We start from the raw sequence: 23,187 nt of genomic DNA, 5'->3' as shown, positions 1-23,187 counted from the left end.
AGTTCTGAAATCCAGCTGTTGAATGCCTGCATTGCTTTTAAATACTAACTTTTTATTTCCAATGAAGAAATCCTTGTGCGCTCAGCATGCTTAGTTTCTTCTTCAAAAAAGAATTAAAATGTTACTTGTTTTAACGTATGTCATAGTATTGCTTTGTACCGTGTATTGAATATCATAGCTTCCATTTCTTAAACAAATTTTGTTTTTACTCCACTTTTCTGTTTTCTTTGCAGCTTTGATTTGCTTATTTTAAAAGAGGTAGTACAGAAAATGGCAGGGATAGAAATTACAGAAGAAATGACAATGGAACAATTAGAAGCCATGACTGGTGGAGAACAACTAAAAGCTGAGGTGTGTTTGTGTTAAATTTAATAATAGCTGTTGCTTATTAATGGTGGTTCTAAAGACTCTGATTCATGAACGGGCAGCATAGCTGAGAAAGGTGTTACTACCTTCATCAGAGAGCTTCCAGCTGGATTGAGCTTACGGGCCTTCCAGACAGGCACCCAAGACAATGTATACATGAGCCTTAATTGTTGTACTTCACAGCATCTCATATTAATGAAAACAGCCTTCATTTTTCAGTGTTGTATGACAGACCTGCAAATTATAGCAGCCAATGAGCTTGTACGTTGTGCAGTCCTGCTGTTTTAGCCCTGCTCTGGGGGTAGTAGCTCCCTGTTGAGTGGAGTAACATCTTAAATCATTTTAACAGTTAAAACTGTTGCAGCCTTGCTTCAAAGTCCTAGTTGCGTCTGACCTAGACTCAACTCTCCGAGAAGTTAAATAACTAGAATCATAACTAAAATCTGAAATTTCTGTATTGAAGAGAGAAGAGACTTTGAGCAGATGACAGCAGACCTAGGGGTAAAATGCAGGGTCATGATGCCTGAGCTGAAATGTCACTTCATTTACTGTGTAAAAGACTAATTAATAGCATGCAAGACTAGATAGTTTCTGATTCTTAAATACAGACATTGCAGTACAGGATCCAGAGAGAAAATTTTATTGATGGACGGGAGTCTGTATTGATGTTAATTCATCAGTATTTCTGCAGTCAGAAGCACACGTGGTTTCCATTTGTCAGGCACTGTTTCCAAACTTGGGCATCTTTTTCTCTAATATGCAGGGTGGATACTTTGGCCAAATCAGGAATACAAAAAAATCTTCTCAGAGATTGAAAGATGCATTATTGGACCATGATCTTGCCCTTCCGCTGTGTCTGCTTATGGCTCAACAGAGAAATGGTGTGATCTTTCAAGAGGGTGGGGAAAAACATCTGAAGCTGGTGGGAAAACTGTATGATCAGGCAAGTAACACCACTTGGATTTATAAGGACCCCTCCTTTTCTTTGGTAACTTCTAGTGTATCAGCAGAATATATGACAATTCAACACATAAATAAGCATATGTAAGAGTTCAGCAGAGTAAATATAAATTAGTTGCAGTGATGCATTAAAATATATGGGTATATTAAATATATATTATGTTGACAAGTGACTTCTGAGTGAAAGATTAAAACATCCTTTGTCATAAAAAGTGAAGTTCTTATTTCTTAAGTTGGCTATTATGTTTTACTGATCTCACTTTGAGGAATTTTATTTTCTTTTTATTGTTTTTAAAGAAGCAGCTTGACTTTTGCTGCCTTAGGCAGTAGGAGCTAGTTTCATTTCATTCTGGTAGAACAGAATGCTCTTACACTGCTGCTGGCTTTTGTAGAGGTTGCTGTACGTTAACTTTTTAAAAAGAAAAAAAGAAACAAAACTTTAAAGCTCTCCCTAACTTCACTTTTGAACTAAATAATACTGTTTGCTAACTCTTTGTATCTTTCACATGTAGTGCCATGACACCCTGGTACAATTTGGTGGGTTTTTAGCATCCAATCTAAGCACAGAGGATTACATTAAGCGAGTGCCTTCTATTGACGTTCTCTGTAATGAGTTTCACACACCTCATGATGCTGCGTTTTTCCTCTCAAGACCCATGTATGCACACCATATTTCAGTAAGTAGAACTCCTCTGTTCCACTGTTCGTGCTGCTATATTACATGTTATCAATATATGTGTTAGGTTTAAGTTTGCTCAATAAAACTTGTGGAAGCTTTGAGTTGAGGTAGAAGGAGAAGCTGTCGCCTGGAACAGGTTATCCTTTACCTTCATAGAACATGTGGCCCAGCTTTGACACAACTGACAAGTTGTAGCTAATGAAGCCATCTCTTCTGATGGTGTGGGTGATCAGTAGGAGTTCTCTCCCTCACCATCACCCCAAATGTGTAAGTTGTTCTGCAGATGTTTTAGATAGATTTTTTGGTGTGGAGAAAAATGTTGCAGCTGCCAAAAGGTGTGGTATCTCAGGAAGCATCAGAAAGAAGTGTGTCCCTGAATCTAATGGTAAATATTGAGAGCAATTTTTACTTGGTGTGGTTACTATAACAACAAGTAGCAGCATCAGTGAAGAAAGATAAATCCGTCTGATATGGATGAATACTAAAAGTTCTGTATGATGTTTTTAAGTGCTTTATGTACATAAATGACATTTCACATGTGTAAATGTTTGTTATATAGAAAGGTTTTTGGGAAAAGTTGAATTGTATTGTAAAAGTCAGGTTATACTGTTTGTGTATGAAGATTACAAATTCCTCATTTTTCTTTTTAATTCACAGTCAAAGTATGATGAACTTAAAAAAGCTGAGAAGGGAAATAAACAGCAGCACAAAGTTCACAAATACATTACATCGTGTGAGCTGGTGATGGCTCCTGTGCATGATGCTGTGATTTCTCTGCACCTTCCCAAGGTTTGGGATGACATCAGTCCTCAGTTTTATGCTACGTTCTGGTCTTTGACAATGTATGACCTTGCCGTCCCACATAGTAGCTATGACAGAGAAGTCAATAAGCTTAAAGTCCAGATGAAAGCCATAGATGACAATCAGGAAATGGTATGTTTATATAATTTTATGGTCTAGTTTAAACTTTATAACGTTTTGGGGTTTTTTTTGTGAAATCTTATATTAAGGTGGAGCACTGGAACAGGCTGCCCAGAGAGGTTGTGGAGTCTTCCACTCTGGAGACATTCAAAACCCGCCTGGACGCTGTCCTGTGTAACCTGTTGTAGGTGACCCTGCTCTGGCGGGGGGGTTGGACTAGATGATCTCCAGAGGTCCCTTCCAACCCTGACCATTCTGTGATTCTGTGGTCATTTAGATCTGGGAGGTTTTATGTCACCTGACTGATCCATTCTGATTTGTCACATTCACATAATTTGGATTGGCTCTTCCTTATAATTCCCACATTAAAACTACCAGTGGCTTCACTAAGTGAAAGTTACTGGTAAATCTGTTTCAGGAGGCAGTCTTTGCCACCTGTATCAGTGGCTTAGCTTTTCACTTTTGTCTTAACTTAAGTCAGCCAGCGTTCATAAAATCAGTTGATTAATAGACGAGAACATGATTTAGTAAAATAGAAAACTTTTCAAGTATTCTTCAGCATTATAAGGAATTTAATTGCTTTGTCTATAGCAAGTGTTAGTATAATATTAAGTGAGTTGCACTGACATTTTGTAGCCGCCAAATAAAAAGAAAAAAGAAAAAGAACGTTGCACAGCTCTTCAGGACAAGCTCCTTGAAGAGGAGAAGAAGCAGTTGGAGCATGTGCAGAGGGTTCTACAGAGACTGAAACTAGAGAAGGATAACTGGCTTCTGGCAAGTAAGTGTGTGTAGGGTAAATACCCTGGACGTCTTTCTAGTCATCACTGTCCCCAGAAGTAAAAGTTCAGCTTGCAGTAATATTCTTAATGTTGATTTTAAAATGTGATCTCTTTACCTTGCTAACAGACCTCAGCAGATAAACTTTTAATTAGAACGTAATGTGTCTTCGCTGCAAATGCTGAGTAGTTGGTTTGCAGGGAGATATTTTGATTGTTTCTTGCAATGTCAAAGCCTTTTAAATATTGCACTAATATAGAAAATAAGAGATTGATCAATGGAGTGGAAAGTTGCAATTGCAAAATGGCTTGCTCTGATTTACTACAGTTAGAATCTACTAGATTGGGATAACTGCTACATTGCAAGAAATAGTCATGTAAACTCTCAATGAGTGGTTTGAATTAACTTACTTTGTTTGATTCCTGTGATTAGGAGCAATATACCACTATTTGAGTGGTAACATAAACCCTGTTCCAATGACAAGATAAGTATTGTGCCAGCCTAACAGCACCACAAGATGAAGCAGCATGCAGACGTTTCGTATGGCTGATATGCAGGAGGCAGAACAAACTTTTTTTCTCTTGACAAAGCCTCTGTAATGTTTCTTTTTGATTGTGACCTCTACTAGTATGGTTAATCTGAAATGTTTTTCTCTGGTCAGTTTTCTTCTCTGGAAGAATTTTCAGTTTGTAACGGGCAGTAGTTGTTCGTCTGTCCCAAGGAGCCTAGCATAATCCAGTGGAAAAGCGTTTTATTGTCCGACTCATGTAAGATACACCCAACTGATTTAATGAAGAAACATTGGCAGTTAAATCAAGAAGGGTTATTCCCTATAAATATTTAAAGTACTCGTATGGACAGCTAATTAGCTACACAAAATTACTCGTTGACAAACAGCTGCCAGACTGAAGCTTGGTCTAGAGCTGACTGATTTGTCTGCTTGAGGAAGCACCCAAAAGCACTAGAAAATTGTGTAGACTTGGTGTGTATATAAATATGTACTCTTAATAATACAGGCATTTGTGGGCTATGGGGAATAGCTTATTGTTGACTCTTGAGTGCTCAGGCTTCAACTACAAGAAGTTTCCCTGTATTGCATCTGGACACAAACTTAACTTTTTCAGCAGTTTCCCCATTGAAAGAAATTATCTCTAATTGTGCTGTATAAGGAATTTGAACAACACATCCACTGTAGTAGTATTTTTTACTATTTTAAAAATATAATAATATTTAACTTTTTAAAAGACTGACTTCTGTGTAGCTACTTTCGATACAGTGATTATATCATTAAGAGTAGGTTAATTTTTAGCAGAACAAGTAGACTTGTAGTTTTAACAATCAGAAACCAGCTTTTCTGACTGGCTGCTTACTTGCTTTACTTTTACCCTTTTGAAGTAAAGCTTGCACACTTGATTGTTTTGTGAGCTGTGATTCCCTTGGTTTATTTTTTTAAAGTTATAACCTGTTATAACCTTTAAGTCATAGATACTAAAATTCAATAAAATCAACATAAAATTTTTAGTTAAGTAAAAGCTGACAGTCCTTTCTTGAATAAGCTTTATTCCACGAGCATCACAGAATCGAAGCAAGTAATTCCTGGCTCTCGTGGTCTGTGCAAGAATCCCAGTGCAAAACCACCAGTTGCCCTCATGAGGATCAAGGCTGTCTCTCCTCGGAAGGCATGCATTTGCAGTCTTCAGTTCTTTCCTTTCATCCATATGTTTGTTTTGCTTCCTACCTTCCTTTTGTGCTCTACATCCCTCTCAGCTTGTTTTTATGCTCTCTGTTAACTGGGCAAGAGCTGCTGTGGGACCAGTTTGAGTATGTGTTTGGCTGTTGTATTGACCAACCAGTGAACAGACAGCGGTTGGCCAAATGGAATGGGGAATTGTTGAGCATACAGTGCAGTCTTTTGCTCAGTGGTAGAATGAAACTTTCACAAAATGTGGGTGTATTGGGATAGTGGCTTACTGAAGACTGTTCCTCTATTTGAATTCCTTTAATTGGTTGATTGGAAAAATGATTGTTAAGAGACTGTATATGTACATCATGTTCTTCCATTTCGAAGGAAACTGAGCTGAAAGCGAGACCAGTCTAGAAAGGAGAAAACAAGTGTTCTAGAGAAATTGCAGATGGTGTTCTTTTCACTAATGTACAGAATTTGAGCAGTTAGAGAAATCTAGCAAAGTTTTTTTTCAGAGTCTTTTTGCCCTATTGTGCAATAGAAGAGTTCTCCCAGTAATACATAAAGATTTTTCTACAACCACCCTCTTACCCTTCTCACTATCCTCAAACAGTTAATCTTATTTTGACATTCTCTGAGCAGTGCCAAAGATATGTCTGGAGTACGCGTGACCTAATGTTCAAACTTGAGAATATGCATGTGTGATATTGAACTTCTTGGGAAGAGAGTAGTTGCGGGTTTACCTATTAACTAGCTTTCCTTCTTCCTTTTTTCTCTCAACTTCTTTGTTTTTGAAGAGTCTACCAAAAATGAGACTATCACAAAATTTTTGCAATTATGTATATTTCCTCGATGCATTTTTTCGGCAATCGATGCAGTTTATTGCGCTCACTTTGTAGAACTGGTGCACCAGCAGAAAACACCCAACTTCTCCACCCTTCTCTGCTATGACAGAGTAAGTAGCTAGAATTCTGTGTATGTACTTAATTACTATTATGAGCATGCAAAATTAGTATCCCTCCTCCCTCCCAAAAGAGGTAAACAAAATAATTACCGATGTTTAATTCCAGAATCTGTGACAATCGGAAGTTCCCTTTTGTACTTCAGATTCTACAAACCAAGTTCTCCTAGAGCTTCAGAGGATTATTTTCAAGAAATTTTGGGTTTAGTTTATCCTAATGCGACTAGAGTTTCAAAGCAAAGTCATTAGCAGTCATAGGAGGTGCATTCAGGCTTTACAGTGTTCCAGTGGTCTGCATTTCTACAGCCTCATCTAACTCGCCTGTTTTAGCTGCCTGTGCCCAACTGATGTACTATCAACTTTCTTATACTTGCACCCTCCCAAGCAGCATCCTTAGAACCCTTCTGACCTTGGCCAGTAGTACTACAGACAGTGGTCTAATTTGTATCACTGCTGAGACATGGGAAGGGACTCCCATGGTGACATAGGGAGTATTTTTGCTAGCAGTAGCAGCCTGACTTTCTGGGCCAAATGGGTCAGTTGGAGGAGGCATTTGTTCTCACTGTTCATATAGCCATTCTTTTTCTCCTGTGGAGGGAATAGGTGGGGAACGTAGATGGAGGAATGCATCTTGCAGGATGCATTCAGCTCCAACAGTACCGGCAGACTGTACTCTTCCAGGGTATCAGAACTATTCTGGCACTTACTGCTATAAGAAGTCAACTTCTTAACTTAGTGCATTGTCTGTACAGTTCTAACAGGTTTTGACTATGAGCTTTGATTAAAAGGTTGTGTGTATGGGGCTGTATTGTAAAAAAAATATGGTGAAGATTGTTTTCATACAAACATTCCATTAAGATTGTCTGGTTTCCTTTGAGATGAGACATTCTAAGTCAGTACCTGCTTTAATTTCATGAGTTCAAAAGAGCGTTCTTACTCAAATATTCAGTCCATGTTCTAGGTATCAAAGTAGGCAACTGCATGAGCCCTATCTGATGCTCCTTTTGCATCAGCTTGGTTAGGTGTTTACTTTCACCTGCTCAAATAAATTACTAATTTGAAAATAAGTTATGTGCCAATGAAAACGCACTTTAACTATGGAAAACTGTGTGTGTGAAGGACCAGTAGTTGGGTAATAAAGTCTTGAAAACAAAATGAGAATATTTTATAAGAGAACTACTTTGTATTTAGAAACCAGCTTAGCAGTGGTTTAGATGAGAGAAACTTGAAAATCTTGTTTCTTTTTCGTTTTGTAGTTCCATAAAGTCATTGTAACTTTTTATTACTGCTATTCACAGGTTTTCTCTGATATTATATATACAGTTGCAAGTTGCACTGAAAATGAAGCTAGTAGATATGGCAGGTTCTTATGCTGTATGCTGGAGACTGTGACTAGATGGCACAGTGACAGAGTCATATATGAAAAGGTATGTGAAGTTATTAAAACATGTTTGCTCATGAGAATATAACGGCCACTTGTGTAATTCGGCCCAATAAAAATTGATTTAGTGAGATCATTAGATTTAAAAATACTGCGATTAATATTAGAATTGAGTTTCTGTAATTCATGTAGTTTTAATAGGAGTAATTTTGTATAGTGTCAAAAAATATAGTGGCTAAAAAGATCTTACATTTCTGATTTTTCTCATAGCATGTCTTGATAATTTAGGGAGCACATGGAAACTCTCATAATACTCCTTGCAAAAGCCAGTTAAATTGCAAATAATATTTTCTCTCACCCACAACTAAGATTTCAACATAAATAAGCTTTTAAAAAAATGTATTTGTGTAAGTCTTGTAAAGTGTTATTGTGTCCTAGTCTTTAGCAGAATCAGTGAAAAAGTGCTTCAGTTGTCATGTTAGCTTTTGCAGACTTTTTTTTTACACTTCCTGAATTTATTTTTTTCTTTTATGTGCATGTAGGAATGTGGCAACTATCCAGGCTTCCTAACTATATTACGGGCAACTGGATTTGATGGTGGAAATAAAGCTGATCAATTGGATTATGAGAATTTTAGACATGTGGTACACAAATGGCACTATAAGCTAACTAAGGTAAATAAAGATGCTGAAAAACTTAAGTTTTTGGAAGCTTTAATAAAAAAAACCAACGTCATTGTATTTAATTTGTATTCTAGGCTTCTGTGCACTGTCTTGAAACGGGCGAATATACACATATCAGAAATATCTTGATTGTGCTGACCAAAATCCTTCCGTGGTATCCAAAAGTGCTGAACCTGGGCCAAGCCTTGGAAAGAAGAGTACATAAGATATGTCAGGAAGAGAAAGAGAAGAGACCTGATCTATATGCGTTGGCTATGGGGTAACAACACCTTACTTTAAGAAAAGTGGTTAAAAGTGGATCATGAAAGGCTTCTAAAGACTCCGAACTGTTTCAGTCCTAACATTTGATTTTTACCTTATCACAGAAGATTTCGCTATCCTGCACCTCAGGGCTGGCAGTGTGAATGAAAACTTTCATTTTGTGCTGGATGATCACTAATTTCCTTTACAAGACTCTAGTAAAAAATGCTTTATAAATTGTAAAGATTTCCACTGACAAAAGCATAGCTTAATTTTAGAGAAGTAGTATAGCAGCAAACAGATAAGAGGGAGAGCAAAATGAAGAAAGACAAGGGCGATTGATGCAAGACTGCTTAGATTTTGGAGGTTTATATGATTCTAAAAGGCTAAACTAAAATGCTTAGTTATGTTTTACATCTTTCTGTGATGAATGAATGCAAAGTCATCCACGTATGCTTGAGGGGCGGTTCAGGATGCCCTAACAGTTCTAAGTTTTGTCAGTAGGCTTTCTTCTGTGTGTTTGGCAGGGGATGTGTGTGATGGTGATGAAGAGGGTGTGGAGGTAGGGCTGCTTATTGTTCTAGTGGTTTGTTTGTTGTTTCGTTTTGGTTTTTTTTTCTTTTCTTTTGAGCTCATCGATAAAGGGGGAAGACACTGCATATCAGTTGGGAAAAACTGTGAAATAAATAACAGATGAACTGTTAGAATAGATCCTCATTTAAAATTCAACCCATGTTTTGCTTTATGTTTGTGCATATTTAACAATCTGTGCGACTTGCAGCTATTCTGGGCAGTTGAAAAGTAGGAAGCCTTTCATGATACCTGAAAATGAATTCCACCACAAAGACCCACCTGCCAGGAATGCTGTAGCTGCAACAGTACAAAACGGGCCAGGTGGTGCTGGGATGCCTACATCTCTCACAATAAATACAGTTAGACTGGAAGAAGGCACTACGGAGGAGACTGGTAAACAAACCTATGATTATTATTTATTTATTTTTTAGTAGAATTCTTCTGACTTTACAAGCTACTCTCTGAAAATTTGGCTCATTAAACTGAAAAGAAAAAAAATCTAAATATGATGGTAAATAGGGTCAGTGTGTGGTCTCTATTCTTAGTTGGTTTTGGGAGAGGCATGTTCTGCATTTAATTACCTATTGTAACTGTTAGCTACACATGATCTTACATGAATATGCTTAGGTACTTGTTTTATTTTAACTGGTAGGATGTATATTAATTTGTTGAAATAAAACGGTTCTCTTTTTTTTAAACAGATAAACTAAAGGAGAAGTCTCAAGGTGTGGTGAAAGTTATTAATAAAGCTGTCAATGCTACACCGAAGGTGACAACAAGCAATGGAAACAGTGCTTCTAATAGGTGAGAAAAAACATTCTTTGACGTTATCTGTTTTCTTCTTTCCAAACCATAGACTTGTACTTGAAACTGACCTACCTTTTCTTTTTTACTTCAGGTTCTGTATAAATGGTTTCTATTTCTTCAAAGTTTACTAAATGAGATTATTTCTTCCAAAGCAGTCAGTTGTACTGATCTGACACTGTTGTTAAATGCATTCCATTTTAACTAAACAAATGAGAACATTTGCTTGTTGCTGTTCTCATAAAGAGACAGCAAATCTGAAATCTAACAGCAACTGCTTCAGGAAGTTCTATCAAACCATCAGAAGTAAAACTTTCGTGGTAAAACTAGAGCTGGTTTTATATGCTTGCTAATTGGCCTTTTTATTTTTGATGCAGCAAAATTATTAAAGAGAAAGATGACAAAGAAAAAAGCGGGAAGGAAAAAGATAAAGAAAAAAAGGACAAGACTCCAGCTGCCACTCCAGAGATGAAGGCACTTGGGAAGGATGGGAAAGATAAACCAAAGGAAGAACGGGCCAACAAAGATGATAAAGCAAGAGAGATCAAGGAGAAGACGCCAAAATCTGACAAAGAGAAGGAAAAGGTCAAGAAAGAAGAAAAAGCTTCAAAAGAAGAAAAATCCAAGACAGTGGTTACCATCGTTGAGTCAAAGTCAACTGCAGAGAAGGAGAGAGAAAAGGAGCCATCCAGAGAAAGAGATGTAGCGAAGGAAATTAAATCCAAGGAAAATGCTAAAGGAGGAGAAAAGATGCCAGTAGCTGGGTCCTTGAAGTCACCTGTTCCCCGATCAGAAACATCAGAATCTGAGAGGGGTAAGTTTGCATATTTAATTCTGTTCTTGTCTAGAAATATAGAATGTGTCACTTGAAAATCACTGAATGTCAAAAAATGCTAGAGATGGTGAGAAAGAATTGCTACGAAATAGCTAGCATTTTGACATTGGCTTTTAAAATACAGTTAGCGCCTAAAGTAGCTAGTCAGGATATCTTCAAAAGGCAAACTGTGTGAATGTGTGAACTTTACATGTCTTCAGTGAGTGCTCATTTTCATAAAGCCTATGATTTTTTTTTTTAGTATGTCTAAACTGTCTTTTATTAAAATGTATTTGTATAACTGTGGCCTTGTAAGTTTTGCAAAAACTTAACACAAAAGTCTCGAGAGTGTACTCTTGAGAGTTCCATCAAACCCTTTGAATTGAAAGAAAAGAGGGATGTGGAAGACATAGGCCTTTGTCCTTAAGAAGGACGCAGTAAGCTTTATTAGTCCCTTCTTATATTAAAGGTTAACAAATCCTTGAGGTTGATGTTTTAAGTTCTTATAATCTGAGGCTGATGGTTTGCCTTAAGCCGTGCAAGTATAAAACTCACCACGTAAAGTAGGGTTGTATTGCATTTCATTGAGTTCACCTTTTCTGGGTGTTCTGAGCAGCTCTGAAATTCAGATACAGACTTATATAAAACGGAGGTTTGAAATTAGTATAATTTTGCAGCAGTTTGTTCACATTACACTTCTCCTGTAAACTTTCATAAAGAGGGTGAAGGCATGCTGGTAACTCTAGAGAGCTTAAGAAAAACAATATTTACATAGTGGTAAAACTTGAATTCTAGCTTAAATTATTTTGGTACTTCAGAAAGACGTATTATTAGATTGTCCTCTTTTAAATGCGTTTTAACACTGCAATTGTTCTTTTCTTTCCTCAGAACAAAAACGCCGCAAAGTTGATACACATTCTTCTCCATCACATTCCTCAACAGTAAAGGTTAGTATAGCCTGAGGAAGGCAGCACCCATGTTAGGCTCACAAGTTTGGGATGCCAATGTTCGACTTCCTTCAAGTTTTGTGCCAAGTATACACTGGAACCACTGGAGGTTTTATGTTGCATTAGAAAATGCATTCCTTTTCTTTATTGGCGGACTGTCTTTTTTTCTTAAAAGTATTTTTAATTAACCAAAATAATGCTTCAAGGACCTAGCACAAATTTTGTAAATAGTGTTTGGAAATTGCAAGAGAATTTTTACACAGAAGTGCCTCATTGTTTTAAGCAGTCAGTTTTTTTGGAGTGCAATGGTAGCTACAAGCAAATGAGTCTTTGCAGCAGAGTGGAGCATATTTTTCTGCACTTCTATTGAAGAATCTATAGCACTGAAGATTCCTGGATGATACGGGATGTACGATACCTCTGAATTCATCAGGCTTCTTGATGAGCATCATACCGATATGTGCCTTCTAAGGAGGAGTCTTGAAAGGAGTTCCATTTTAAAGTCTCCTTGGTGATCAGTTCTCCTGTAGTTGTGTATATTCAGTGCGCATGCAGCTTCTGTTGTACCTTCCCTTCGAGGTTTGTTTATTTCCAATGGGTTCCCACCATGTTGAGCCCTGCGTTACGATAAAACCAGATGTGGCAACCAAGCCTACTACCCAGCAAAGAGAAACCCCAAGCATTCAAGCGCAGCACAAACCCATGGGCGTAGCCTACTTGAAGACTCAGGGTAGCCATTCCTTGCTCCATATTTATTTTGTTTCTAAACCATCTATGTTCATGGAATCTTTGAATTTGCAGTACGTTGAACGTTTAAAACTGTAAGTTACCAATACTTCATCAAGAGCACTGTGATGGATTATGCGGGCCTTTAAACTTCACCATCTTACCAACTTTAGAACAAGCTTTTCTTTTTTCTGTTTTTTTTTTTTTTTTTTCCAAAGAGTACATCTTTTTCTATGTAAAATTTACTTGAAAGATTTAGGCTAATTTTGGACAACTCAAATAGCTGTTACTAGTTTTGAGGAAACAGGTGATAGTGATAACTGCTCAAAATGACAAAGTTTTTCTTGCCTTTTTTTGTAAATGGCAATGTAAAGTCATTCTAGAGTGACTTCTACCACATTTAACGGAAAGTGGAGAAGATACGGGTTTAAAACCATTTTAAACCTGTTTCACCTGTAGTACAGCTGTATTTAGAGTTGACTTTTTTCTTTATATTTTGTCTTGGCGGGAGAGTGGTTTTTCACTGTTTTATGAAGAATTAGATATAAACACATTTTGTAGTTTACTTAATAATTGCATCTAGAGAATAGATATGACTGTCTCTTTTTTTTTCCTTCTTTCTTTTTAAAAAATATTTCAATTCCTAGCTTTATTCAGTGTACAGTATTAACATAAGATTTATTCCAGAAGGAGTAGCTGCTTTTTGTTTCAAGGGTACAGCCATGCTTCCCAAAGTTCATCTGGTTTCTGAAAACTATTCCAGCTTACGTGTCATCTCCATTCATTTTCTACAGGACAACCTCAACGAACTCAAGGACTCTTCAGCAAAGGTTTGAATCTTTTAGACACCACCAAAGTTTACTTTCATGTTTTGTTGCAGAGAGAACTTAACTTTTGGTCTTGTGGCAAACCCCAGCAGAAAATTCAGATTCCATCCCTGTAAATGCTAGTGTAGCAACAGGGATTTTTTCATTCTGCTGTATAGAACCTCTGTAAAGGAGAGAGGGATAGTTATTTGGAAGCAACATAATGAAAATCCACTGAATTTTCCATTCTGTCAATATTTTTAAGAGTTTTTATGGGTCAGTATCTTTTCTGGTCCTCTCTGAAACTTGTACGTTTATAGAAGTGTCCTTATGATTAAGTAATTTATTTGACTGAATAGGTAATAGAATAGTTAAAATAGTTCTTAGAATGGTTAGTTCTTTTTTTGATACCAATTAAAAACCAAGTTATTTAAAACAAAAAATATTTGAGACATATCTCTGGAATAACTACTCTTTTCCCTTACTACTGTTTTATTTATGTTTTAGTGCTATAGTACTATATTTCTAAGTATCACAGACAACCTCCGAAACGATCGTCTTTATGTGTTTACTTCCTGTAAACGCACTTGAGATACAGTATCTTATGAGAATGTATGCTACAGAATGTGCTCGAGAGTTCATAGAGCCATAGAATACCAGGTTGGGCCCTCAAGGATCGTCAGCCTTTCTTGGCAAAAGCGCGTTCTAGACAAGATGGCCCAGCACCCTGTCCAGCCAAATCTTGGGTCCGATGTTGGGGAATCCACCACTTCCCTGGGGAGATTATTCCAATGGGTGGTTGTTCTCACTGTGAAAAATTTTCCTCTTGTGTCCAATCAGAATCTCCTGAGGAGTAGCTTGTGCCCATTACCCCTCATCTTTTCCATGTGACTCCCTGTAAAAAGGGAGTCTCCATCTTCTTTGTAGCCACCCTTCAAATACTGGAACATGGTGACAAGGTCTCCCCTGAGCCTTCTCTTCTCAAGGCTGAACAAACCCAGTTCTCTCAGCCTTTCCCCATATGACAGGCTTCCCAGTCCCTTGATCATCTTGGTGGCCCTTCTCTGGACCCTCTTCAGCCCGTCCACATCTTTTTTTGTAATGCGGGGACCAAAACTGCACACAGTATTCCAGGTGTGGCCTGACAAGTGCTGAGTAGAGTGGCATATGAGTTGAAAGACATCTTGGAATATTGTCTTTTAGACAGATTCTGCAACTATTCTGTTGCCTTTTTTAAACCACTTGCATAGTAACAGTCACACACACTGTCAACTTGCTGCTATATATGCGTTTATGGCTAATAGGAAATGGATCAAATCTTCTAAAGGTGCTATTAAGATTTTTCAGTTATGCAGTCTGTATCAGTGTGTAACTAAATAGCACAAATGTTTAGCACTTGGAAGGTGCTGACCATTTAGACTTTTCTGGATAACTTGTGGGTTTATCTAGGATTACTTATGGCACTTAATTTAAAAATGCATAATGGATTCTCACTTCTTATTCTGTATTTACACTGCTGTTTTACTTGTAGCTCTCCTTGTATAACCAGAGTGTTCAGAACACTTTATATGTTTTAATTCAAAATAGCTCTGATTTTATAGTGGACACTTGCTGATGGCTTTTTTTAATTGAATCTTGCCAGTACCAACCATGCCTATTTACAGGGAGAGTGTATATAGGAAAGCATCCTTTGATTCTTACAGTTGATGAAATTATAGTGTCTACAGATTGAGTCCATATACTCTCAAAAAATGATTTATAAACCACTGTTGTGATATCTTGTATATTTAAGTTTTTTGAAAATAGAAAACTAGAATATTTGTCTTGAGCTCATATCTATCTGAAGTGTGGTAGTCTATATAATCTCGCTTTTCCCTCCCTTACTTTATTAGTCAAGGTTCAGCTGGTTAATTGAAACATCACTCAAGTTTTCATGAGTTAAGCTAAATTTTTATTTAGAACTGGTTTACTTATTGACAACACATTGATGCGGTAATCAAGTAGACAGTGGAGCTATTTATTTGTAGATAAATGATCAATGAACAGCTTTATTTTTCTAGTCAATCTGAAAAGTTAAATTTTAGAATTAACTAACGTGTTTGTATAGACTTAGCTGGAAGTGTGACTTTCCATGGATTTATTGTTTAAGTGCTCAGGGGATGGGGAGTGTCCAACCCTTTCCTTCCTCTTCTAAATACTGTTTTCTGTTCTTGCTCACTTAATGAACTAATTTTCATTCTTCAGTGCTATTCTAACAGTCTTAAGGCACTTCTTGACAATGTTCCCTATACATGGTAGAAGACAATTTAAATGCTCTTCTTTACCGCTGTGTACTTATTTAGGGAAGGGGCAGGCTATTCAGAAGCCTGTAAGATTTATGAGTTCAGCTTCTGCTGAAAGTTAGTAGAAGTCTGGTGCTGCTGTATAATTACAGGCTTTCTTTACTCCCAACTTTGCCCCATTTCTGGGGCTAAACCATTGAAATGTTGGTTTACATTACAGGTCATAAAATAAATGATGCCAGACTTGAGTTAGGTTTGTGTTTATTCTTGCTTTGGCCTTTGACCAAGTTATACAACAGTGCCCAAAATTCGATGTGGTTTCAGTTAGCAGCATTTCTAGAAGCAAGTTGATAAAGCCCGATGAGCTAAATCCAGCCTTTTCTTGTAAAGGAGGGTGGGAGGGATGCCTTTTTCCAAAACTCTGCATTAGGATGGTACAAGAGCGGTGGAATCTGTCATGAGCAACCACAGGAGTTTAAGAAATGGAATAGGAGAAAGCTGAGCTACCTACATGTTTGCTTTCTCACATGGAAAGCATCTCTGGGAGACAACTGAATGGGGCTGTGTAGAAAAAACATTTGCAAGTCACTGGTGAAAGTTGACAGCAAAAAAGGGAGCAAGGATAAATTTAGTTGTGGAATGCCACTGTAGGAAATGGAACAAGAAAAGAGGAGTGAGGGAAGAGAGCAGAAGGAAGAGTATCTAGTGAAAGGAGTATTGAAGGTTCCATCTCTGGCGCAGGAGGATAATAAAATCCCAGTTAAGTAATAAAAGGAAACGAGACCTAACATTGTCGGCGTGACTTTTAACATAGGACCAGTAACATCAAGTTTTTGGTAAATTAAACATTTGCCAGAACTGGAGAAGGACAGGATTAAATTAAAAGAACAAAATTATTTGAAACAATATTTGGTTTGGATCAAGTGATTTCTAGATTGTTCTAAACTTATCTTCCACATACCTCTTTCTTTGGCGTCCTTTTAAGTAAGATGTCTCTCTAAAAAGAAATACAGACAACATTTTAATTAAAAGGTATTTTTTTTTCCCCAAATAAAATCGATACCTTATGGAACTGGGGAAAGATTAAAGTATACTGATTTAAATCTGTGTGTTGCTGTAACTTAAACATATAAAATACCAAAGAAAGATGGTTTTAATTTAAAATATGCTCTTCTTGGTATTTTATGAAAAATATTTCTTAGAAACAGCTAACTATAATTGTATTTAAAAAAACAGAATTAGTTACTGTAGTGCATCAGTATTTATATAATAAAGTAGCTACCTTATATATATATATACACACACTCAGTAGCATTTAAACTTTGTCACGTGTTAAACTTGATTTACTGTGACTTATTTTCTGTTCTCCTCCCCTGCGATCCCAGTTTATATTAAAAATATTCAGCTTTGTGAAACTAGTATGTTTTACAGAGCAATTGGTTAGAATAGAAAGTGGAATAAAAATCTAGAACGCATTACAGAGCAAACCCAATTCTTTTCTACATTCAGCTGCTTTTATTATTTGAAGTTTAGGCTTAAGGTGGAGTTTTGTATTACTTTAGATGAAAAACCAGAGTCAAAGTATTGGCTTATACTCTTTGTTGATGAAGATTATTCTTTAAAAACTAATTAGAACCTGTTTAAGCAGCCAATTCCATTAATTCATTCCAGTCAAGATTGCAAGTGTCGTGTCAGTCCAGGAATCTGCATATCCTCTTTCAGTAGTACTGCTGTCTGATTTGCTTTGATGTATCAAACAATACTGGTGAACAGTGTTGCATGTATTTGATGTAAGTGTTTCAGTTAAGAGAAAATGTTCTTGAATTTCCAGGGTTGAGAAAACAAAGCTGTAGGTTAAATTATAGATGACAAGTTTGAAAGTATCTTCAATCACTTTTTTTCGCTAGTAAAGTATTAATGTTTAACTTTGCTCTTTGAGCTAGATCTGTTGTGTTAGAGTAAGACTTTTTATTTACACATGTAGGAATACATATTAATATTTGGTGATATTGCCTTAATTTAACAGCACTACATTAACCACACTACTCCAACACTGTCCAAGAGTAAGGAGAGAGAAGTGGACAAGAAAGATTTGGACAAGTCAAGGGAGAGATCCAGAGAGAGAGAGAAGAAAGATGAAAAGGACAGGAAAGATCGAAAAAGGGTTGGTGATGTTTTTATGAACTAGTTTAGAAAGTTGGTATATACCTGGAAAGCTTTCTATTCAAAGTCCTTGCAGTAATAATTGGTTGTACAGCCTATCCAAGCGGAAGTGATCCATATTAGGGGTGTTTGTTCTGTTACTTTTTCAAAGGTCGGTTCAAATAATGTATTCAAAACCGATCTCGAGAAACTTTGCATAAGATCTAATGACTCAGTTACATTTTAAGTATTCAAGAACTAGTTCTCCAAAATAACATTATAAGCAAGTGCTACTTCAGGAGTATGTTTCAGTCTGCTAACATGTGCGTAATTGTGTTTGGTGCCAGGATCATTCAAACAGTGACCGAGAGGTACCACAGGATTCAACTAAACGACGCAAAGAGGAAAACGGGACAAGTATGTATTTTACTTTGTGTGTATGTATTAGCCTTTTACTTGTTGTGAGTTACAACTTTCTGTTGTGTTTTTAGCTGGTTCTTCAAAACATAGTAAAAGTGAAAGTCCTTCTGATTCCCCTCGCTTAAATGAAAAGGAGAAGGAGAAGAACAAATCAAAATCTTCAGGCAAAGAGAAAGGTGATTCAATTAAAGCAGAAAAGATGGAGAAGAGCTCCTCTGGTAGCAAAAAGGTAAAACAAGTTATTCTCATCTTGTTGATTTGATTTTTTTGTTGTTGACAGAACAAGCTGATTCTTTTTTCCTAAATTTTATTGCTGCTTTATGGCTTAAATTAAAAAGATACAATGTGAATGTGTAGGAAAATGCTTCTGGAAATTCTGGTATCTTGTGGCTCTAAATATTTCAGCAGTCACTCCTGGCAGGATAAATTGGAGTGTAGTTCATTTTAGCAGTAGCCAGGAAAATTCAGAATTTATACTTTAGGTTTTGAATAATCTAGAATATTTGCAGACTGGTTTTGTGAGCAAATATGCAAAAGCAGGGTTAATTACCACACCAACTAGTCTGCTTGTATTCAGATTTTCTAGTGCATGCATCAGTGCAGCTGTTTTTGGTGAAAACAGGCAAGTACGTTTTAGTCATGTTTGTAAAACACCAAACACTACCAAACAGTAGTTCCTAGTTGTTGTAACTCTTTAGTAATAGTGGTTATCAAAAAATAATTTCAGAAATCATAGAAGTTAATTACTGTCGTTCTGACTGATGATTTTTTTAGCTGTGGCCAGTTATACCTTTAAATATGTATAGTCCTCCTAATCAGACTGTACAACATTATAATAAACTATTTCCCATATGTGTATTTTTTAAAGGAATCAAGACATGATAAAGAAAAAACAGAAAAGAAAGAAAAACGAGACAGTACTGGAGGGAAAGAAGAAAAGAAACAATATCCTTTTGCGCATTAACATTTCAGAAAAATACAGAAAATGAGCTTCCTTTTATTTTACATAGTAAAATATATTTTTTTTCCTTAACGTTGAATCTACTCATAAATCTTCAGACAAGCACAGATAATGAAGATTGTGCCAGTCAAGGTAAAAAGTTTTATGATTGACTCTATTTGACTTGGTATCTCCTGTGGCTTCGTTTGACTGGTAAAGGATATACGGACAAAACAGCCTGAGTGTGAAAGGGCTTAAATTACCCAGGGTGGGGGTTGGGGGTTTTTTTGTTGTTTTGTTTGGTTTTGGTTTTAATTCTGTCCCAGGGAAAAAAAACTTTCCCCATCATCAGCATAGAGGTTGCGTAGATACTCAATTTCTTTGGCCAAAAACCACAAAAAAGGGTAGGGTGGGGGTTTAGCAGTATTTGGTGTATCTGCATGTTTGGCACTTTCTCCAAGAAAGGTTGCCATACAAAAACAAAGGTGAATCCATGTGATGCTGAGAGTCATGAGTCTTTGATAATCTACCAGTTAAAGTCTTGCCTAATATGATGGAAACTCAAGTTTTATGTCCTCCTCTTATTTTGCCTTTAACAAAAGCACTAGTCTTTAAACCAAATTGATATGTAGTGTAGGAAGTCAGTTCATTCTCTGCTTGATCTTTTATTTGATCAGATTTGAGGAGGAAGAAGCCAAAGGAAAACTTTCGCGTGGAGGCACTGACTATTTGCAGAAAGAAAAGAAACTTCAGTTTTTAGAAGCTCTTAGAAATTGTTGCTTTGAAGCTGACAGTGTTCTGAAGTTATTTTTTTCAGCTTTTTGAGCAAGGGTGTTGGACTGGACAGTCTTCAGAGGTCCCTTCCAACCTCATTGTTTTTGAAATTCAATTGTGTGGGTAACATGTTTGAGAATAGCTATATTATATGGCAATGCTTAGAGGTTTGTTGGCTGTGGACTTTCAAATTAGCGTTGTTCCTTGTAGGGGCTGTACTTGCTTTAGGTGTTAGAGACTAAGACCATGACGTAGTCCCAAGTTCTTCTGTTTGGCTTTTAACAGAACAGAGACCAAACCTGAAAGTTGTAAATGCTTTGCTGTTGGGAATTCTTCTCCAAGAGGCCTAAGGATTGTAGGATGGCTTACTCCACTTACAGAGGAGTGTTTTGATGAGGTTCCAACAAAATAAAATAAAAAAAATAAAAGACAAAACAAAACAAAATTTGAGTTCTGAAATCTTCTGATTCTCTGGAAATGACTTCTGGAAAAAGGGTCCACCTGTGGATTGTGTGACCTCAAAGAGCAAAACGGAGGTTATGGGGGGAAAAAAGGACTCAAGAGTTTCATTTGGTGACACTGCTCGTTCAGCCACTGAAGATGAGGGCAAATGTGCGGAGTGGTTTTGAGTAACAAAGCTGGTGCTGATGCTGTGTGCTCTATGGAAGCTGTTGGTAGAAAAAAGAAAAAAGGATAGGAGTTCAGGTTATTGCTTCTTAGGGCTATTTTTTGTTTGTTTTGTTTTATCGTCTTGAAGTAATAGAAGACGCTCCTGTGAATAGCTTCCAAACGGAAAATTATGAGCACTCTTTTTGGAAGGAATTTCATGGAATTTCTTTGACTCTTTGTCATTCATAGCCATTATTGTTTGATTACTGTTGATGTATCCCAGGGTTTTTTTTCCCCTATTTCTTTAAATACTACTTTTGAAAAAAAAAGGCAATCTTGGCAGACGAAGCTCACTACTGAGGACTTGCAGCTTCTTTAATAATAAATTGTGAAGCTGTATCTTGACCAGCAATTCAATATAAAGTGAGGATTATCATCAACTAAAAAAGCACAACTGTGTTTTTATGACTAGGTCATGATTTAAGCAACAAGTGCTTAGGTAAATGTCAGTTGCACAGTAAAGTTCACATCCAACGATGTAATGGGCTAAACTGGAGCATCTCGCCTAGAATACTGACAGCAAACACCCCATTGTTTGCATAGTGAAGTATGTAAAAGTGCTTTTTATAGCAACATGTTGTGGAATCTAATCTCGTGCTCCTGTTTGTTACATCTTTTATAACATTCTTCCTAATGTACAGTGTCTGACTGGCTGCATTTATTTCTTGCCTAATTTACAGATAGTAACATTTTGAGGGGGTTGTCTAAAAGAGCTTTTACCTTCACAAGTGACTACTTGTTTCTTATTTGTATCTTCAAACAAGTGTTTCACTGCTTACAATGCAGTGCTCACATTAGTATACTTTGCTGTGGAATAAACTACAGTTAGGAAATGAATGACTGGTGAAAATAGTTCTATTTTCCCCCTTGTTCTTTGAATTGTGAATGGAATAAAATGCGAAGTTGTGAGATCGGCATTCATTTGAACAACATCTAATTCCAATTATGTGTGCCTTCGCTGCAGGTGATATTGAAATGGGAAGATATCCAGCTGTGACCAGAAATGTATTTTCCAGAGTATAGATTGCACAGAAATTTGTGAATGAAGAGGACCCATCTGCATCTCCTTAAATTATTCAGTTCTCTGCTTTATTTCCCCATGCTGAGGATTTAATTGTTGAGTTGTACATTACTGTATTTTAACTTGTTGCTTAGTTTCTTACACATTTATTTTCAGTACCTGGCTGAAAGTGTTACCTATTCCATATTTTAGCACAATGTGCTGCAAACAAACAGTTGCCATAGTGCAAATGAGGTTTCATGTGTACAGAGTTCCACTTTAGGTTGTCGAAAATACTGCCTGAGTTTAGTAATTCTTTCAATCTGAAATGCATTCTTTTAGATGTTTGAAAACCACAAATAAACAGTTATTGAACCTTTTTGGATTTACCTCATTTAAACTCAGTTTTTATTTATTACTTGGCCTGTTTTTAATATCAGTGACTAAAAAAAAAAAAGTCAAGTGGGAGCACTGTTTTCATGCAATGCTTAGGGATTATTTGTATATTGTGTACAACGTTGACTTGTTTAACGAAACAAAGAATGAACCCTGTCCCTTCCATCCCACCCTACACCTGTGCTCAGTTGTCCCTTGCCACACCTTTTGTTTGTCATGTTGTTTTTAGATTGATTGGAAATGCTCTCTTCAAAACTGAAATAAATTAAGTTTCAATTACAGCTACAGGAGCTTTGTATTGCTGAACTTTAGTCTGAAAAGTTTCACAATGACATTTTTAAAAAAAAAAAAAAAAAGAATTTTTTTATCTGCTGAATTCTACCAGTGTAACCTTTTTTCTAAATAAACAATAGTTTTCTCAATGGGTCGTAAATCATTCTCTGTGTGGTCACTTTATTGCTTTATGTATGTATTGTTACGAAAGTTTGCTATTAGTTGGAATTGTGGGAGTCTCTGCTGCCGAGCCCTCTGTACCTGCCTGCCGATGAGGTGCGCAGGGTTAGTGCCAGCATGCGGTGCCTGCTGTAAAGTGAGAGATGCGTTATGCTTCTCCGGTGCTTTTGAGAAGCTCAGGGTTTGCCTTCCTGCATTCAGTCAAGTTTCCATCTTTCTCTTGAGGTGTTTGTCCCTCATCCAGAGCTCATTAAAATCACTGGCACTTTTTTCCTGTTTCCTAATTTGGTCAGACTAGACTGACTGAGAGCGTCTTGGATATGTCTTAGTTTAGTTTAACCAGTTTAGTTTAATGCCTGACAAAAAGGGGACTCTGCCTCGCTTCTGACATAGCCTGGCAGGTCACTTCGGTGAAGCCGCCATCTCAGATGTTCACCTGGGTAAGAAATCTTCAGGTCTGGAAGTCTGTAGGTCACATTCATGGCTGATTTCCAGCCCTCTCCTGTCCTCCCCGACAAGGTGTGGGTTCAGTAAAAATGATCACTAGTTTGTTTAAACTAGAAAATGTGGATTGTGAAAGAATACCCATTTGTGTTTGGAGAAGGGGAGATTCCAATGTCTCATCTTGAGATTTTGTTCACTATTTAGTGTTCAAAAAGATGTAATTTGAAACTGAGCTTTTTTTGGCCTGGGAACAGCAGTTTAAATACCCGATGGATTCACCAAAAAGCTGCTGTTACAGCTCGATTCTTGTTACCTTTTGGAGATGGTGCATCTCTCGTGCTCTTT

At 36.9% G+C, this 23,187-nt stretch overlaps 1 protein-coding gene across 1 annotated transcript in view; it reads left to right on the top strand.

Moving 5' to 3' along the window:
- Positions 1 to 22,378, top strand: part of THOC2 (THO complex 2) — a 49,249-nt gene extending 26,871 nt beyond the window's left edge. Inside the window, exons 20-39 of the mRNA XM_009889344.1 lie at positions 234 to 351; positions 1,130 to 1,309; positions 1,839 to 2,003; positions 2,663 to 2,938; positions 3,563 to 3,704; positions 6,185 to 6,342; positions 7,647 to 7,775; positions 8,272 to 8,403; positions 8,487 to 8,671; positions 9,434 to 9,618; positions 9,927 to 10,029; positions 10,407 to 10,843; positions 11,732 to 11,790; positions 13,311 to 13,346; positions 17,631 to 17,768; positions 18,094 to 18,163; positions 18,238 to 18,395; positions 19,035 to 19,111; positions 19,212 to 19,259; positions 21,514 to 22,378. Of these exons, the coding sequence (XP_009887646.1) occupies positions 234 to 351; positions 1,130 to 1,309; positions 1,839 to 2,003; positions 2,663 to 2,938; positions 3,563 to 3,704; positions 6,185 to 6,342; positions 7,647 to 7,775; positions 8,272 to 8,403; positions 8,487 to 8,671; positions 9,434 to 9,618; positions 9,927 to 10,029; positions 10,407 to 10,843; positions 11,732 to 11,790; positions 13,311 to 13,346; positions 17,631 to 17,768; positions 18,094 to 18,163; positions 18,238 to 18,395; positions 19,035 to 19,111; positions 19,212 to 19,239 (2,776 nt within the window). The 3' untranslated portion in view covers positions 19,240 to 19,259; positions 21,514 to 22,378. The remainder of the gene's footprint in view (positions 1 to 233; positions 352 to 1,129; positions 1,310 to 1,838; positions 2,004 to 2,662; positions 2,939 to 3,562; positions 3,705 to 6,184; positions 6,343 to 7,646; positions 7,776 to 8,271; positions 8,404 to 8,486; positions 8,672 to 9,433; positions 9,619 to 9,926; positions 10,030 to 10,406; positions 10,844 to 11,731; positions 11,791 to 13,310; positions 13,347 to 17,630; positions 17,769 to 18,093; positions 18,164 to 18,237; positions 18,396 to 19,034; positions 19,112 to 19,211; positions 19,260 to 21,513) is intronic.
- Positions 22,379 to 23,187: the final 809 nt, after the last annotated feature.

The sequence above is a fragment of the Charadrius vociferus genome, unplaced genomic scaffold (genome assembly GCF_000708025.1).
Source record: "Charadrius vociferus isolate BGI_N301 unplaced genomic scaffold, ASM70802v2 scaffold7, whole genome shotgun sequence".
Classification (NCBI taxonomy): Eukaryota; Metazoa; Chordata; class Aves; order Charadriiformes; family Charadriidae; genus Charadrius; species Charadrius vociferus.
The sequence above is the reverse complement of the archived record's forward strand: the minus strand, read 5'-3'. Positions and strand labels throughout refer to the sequence as shown.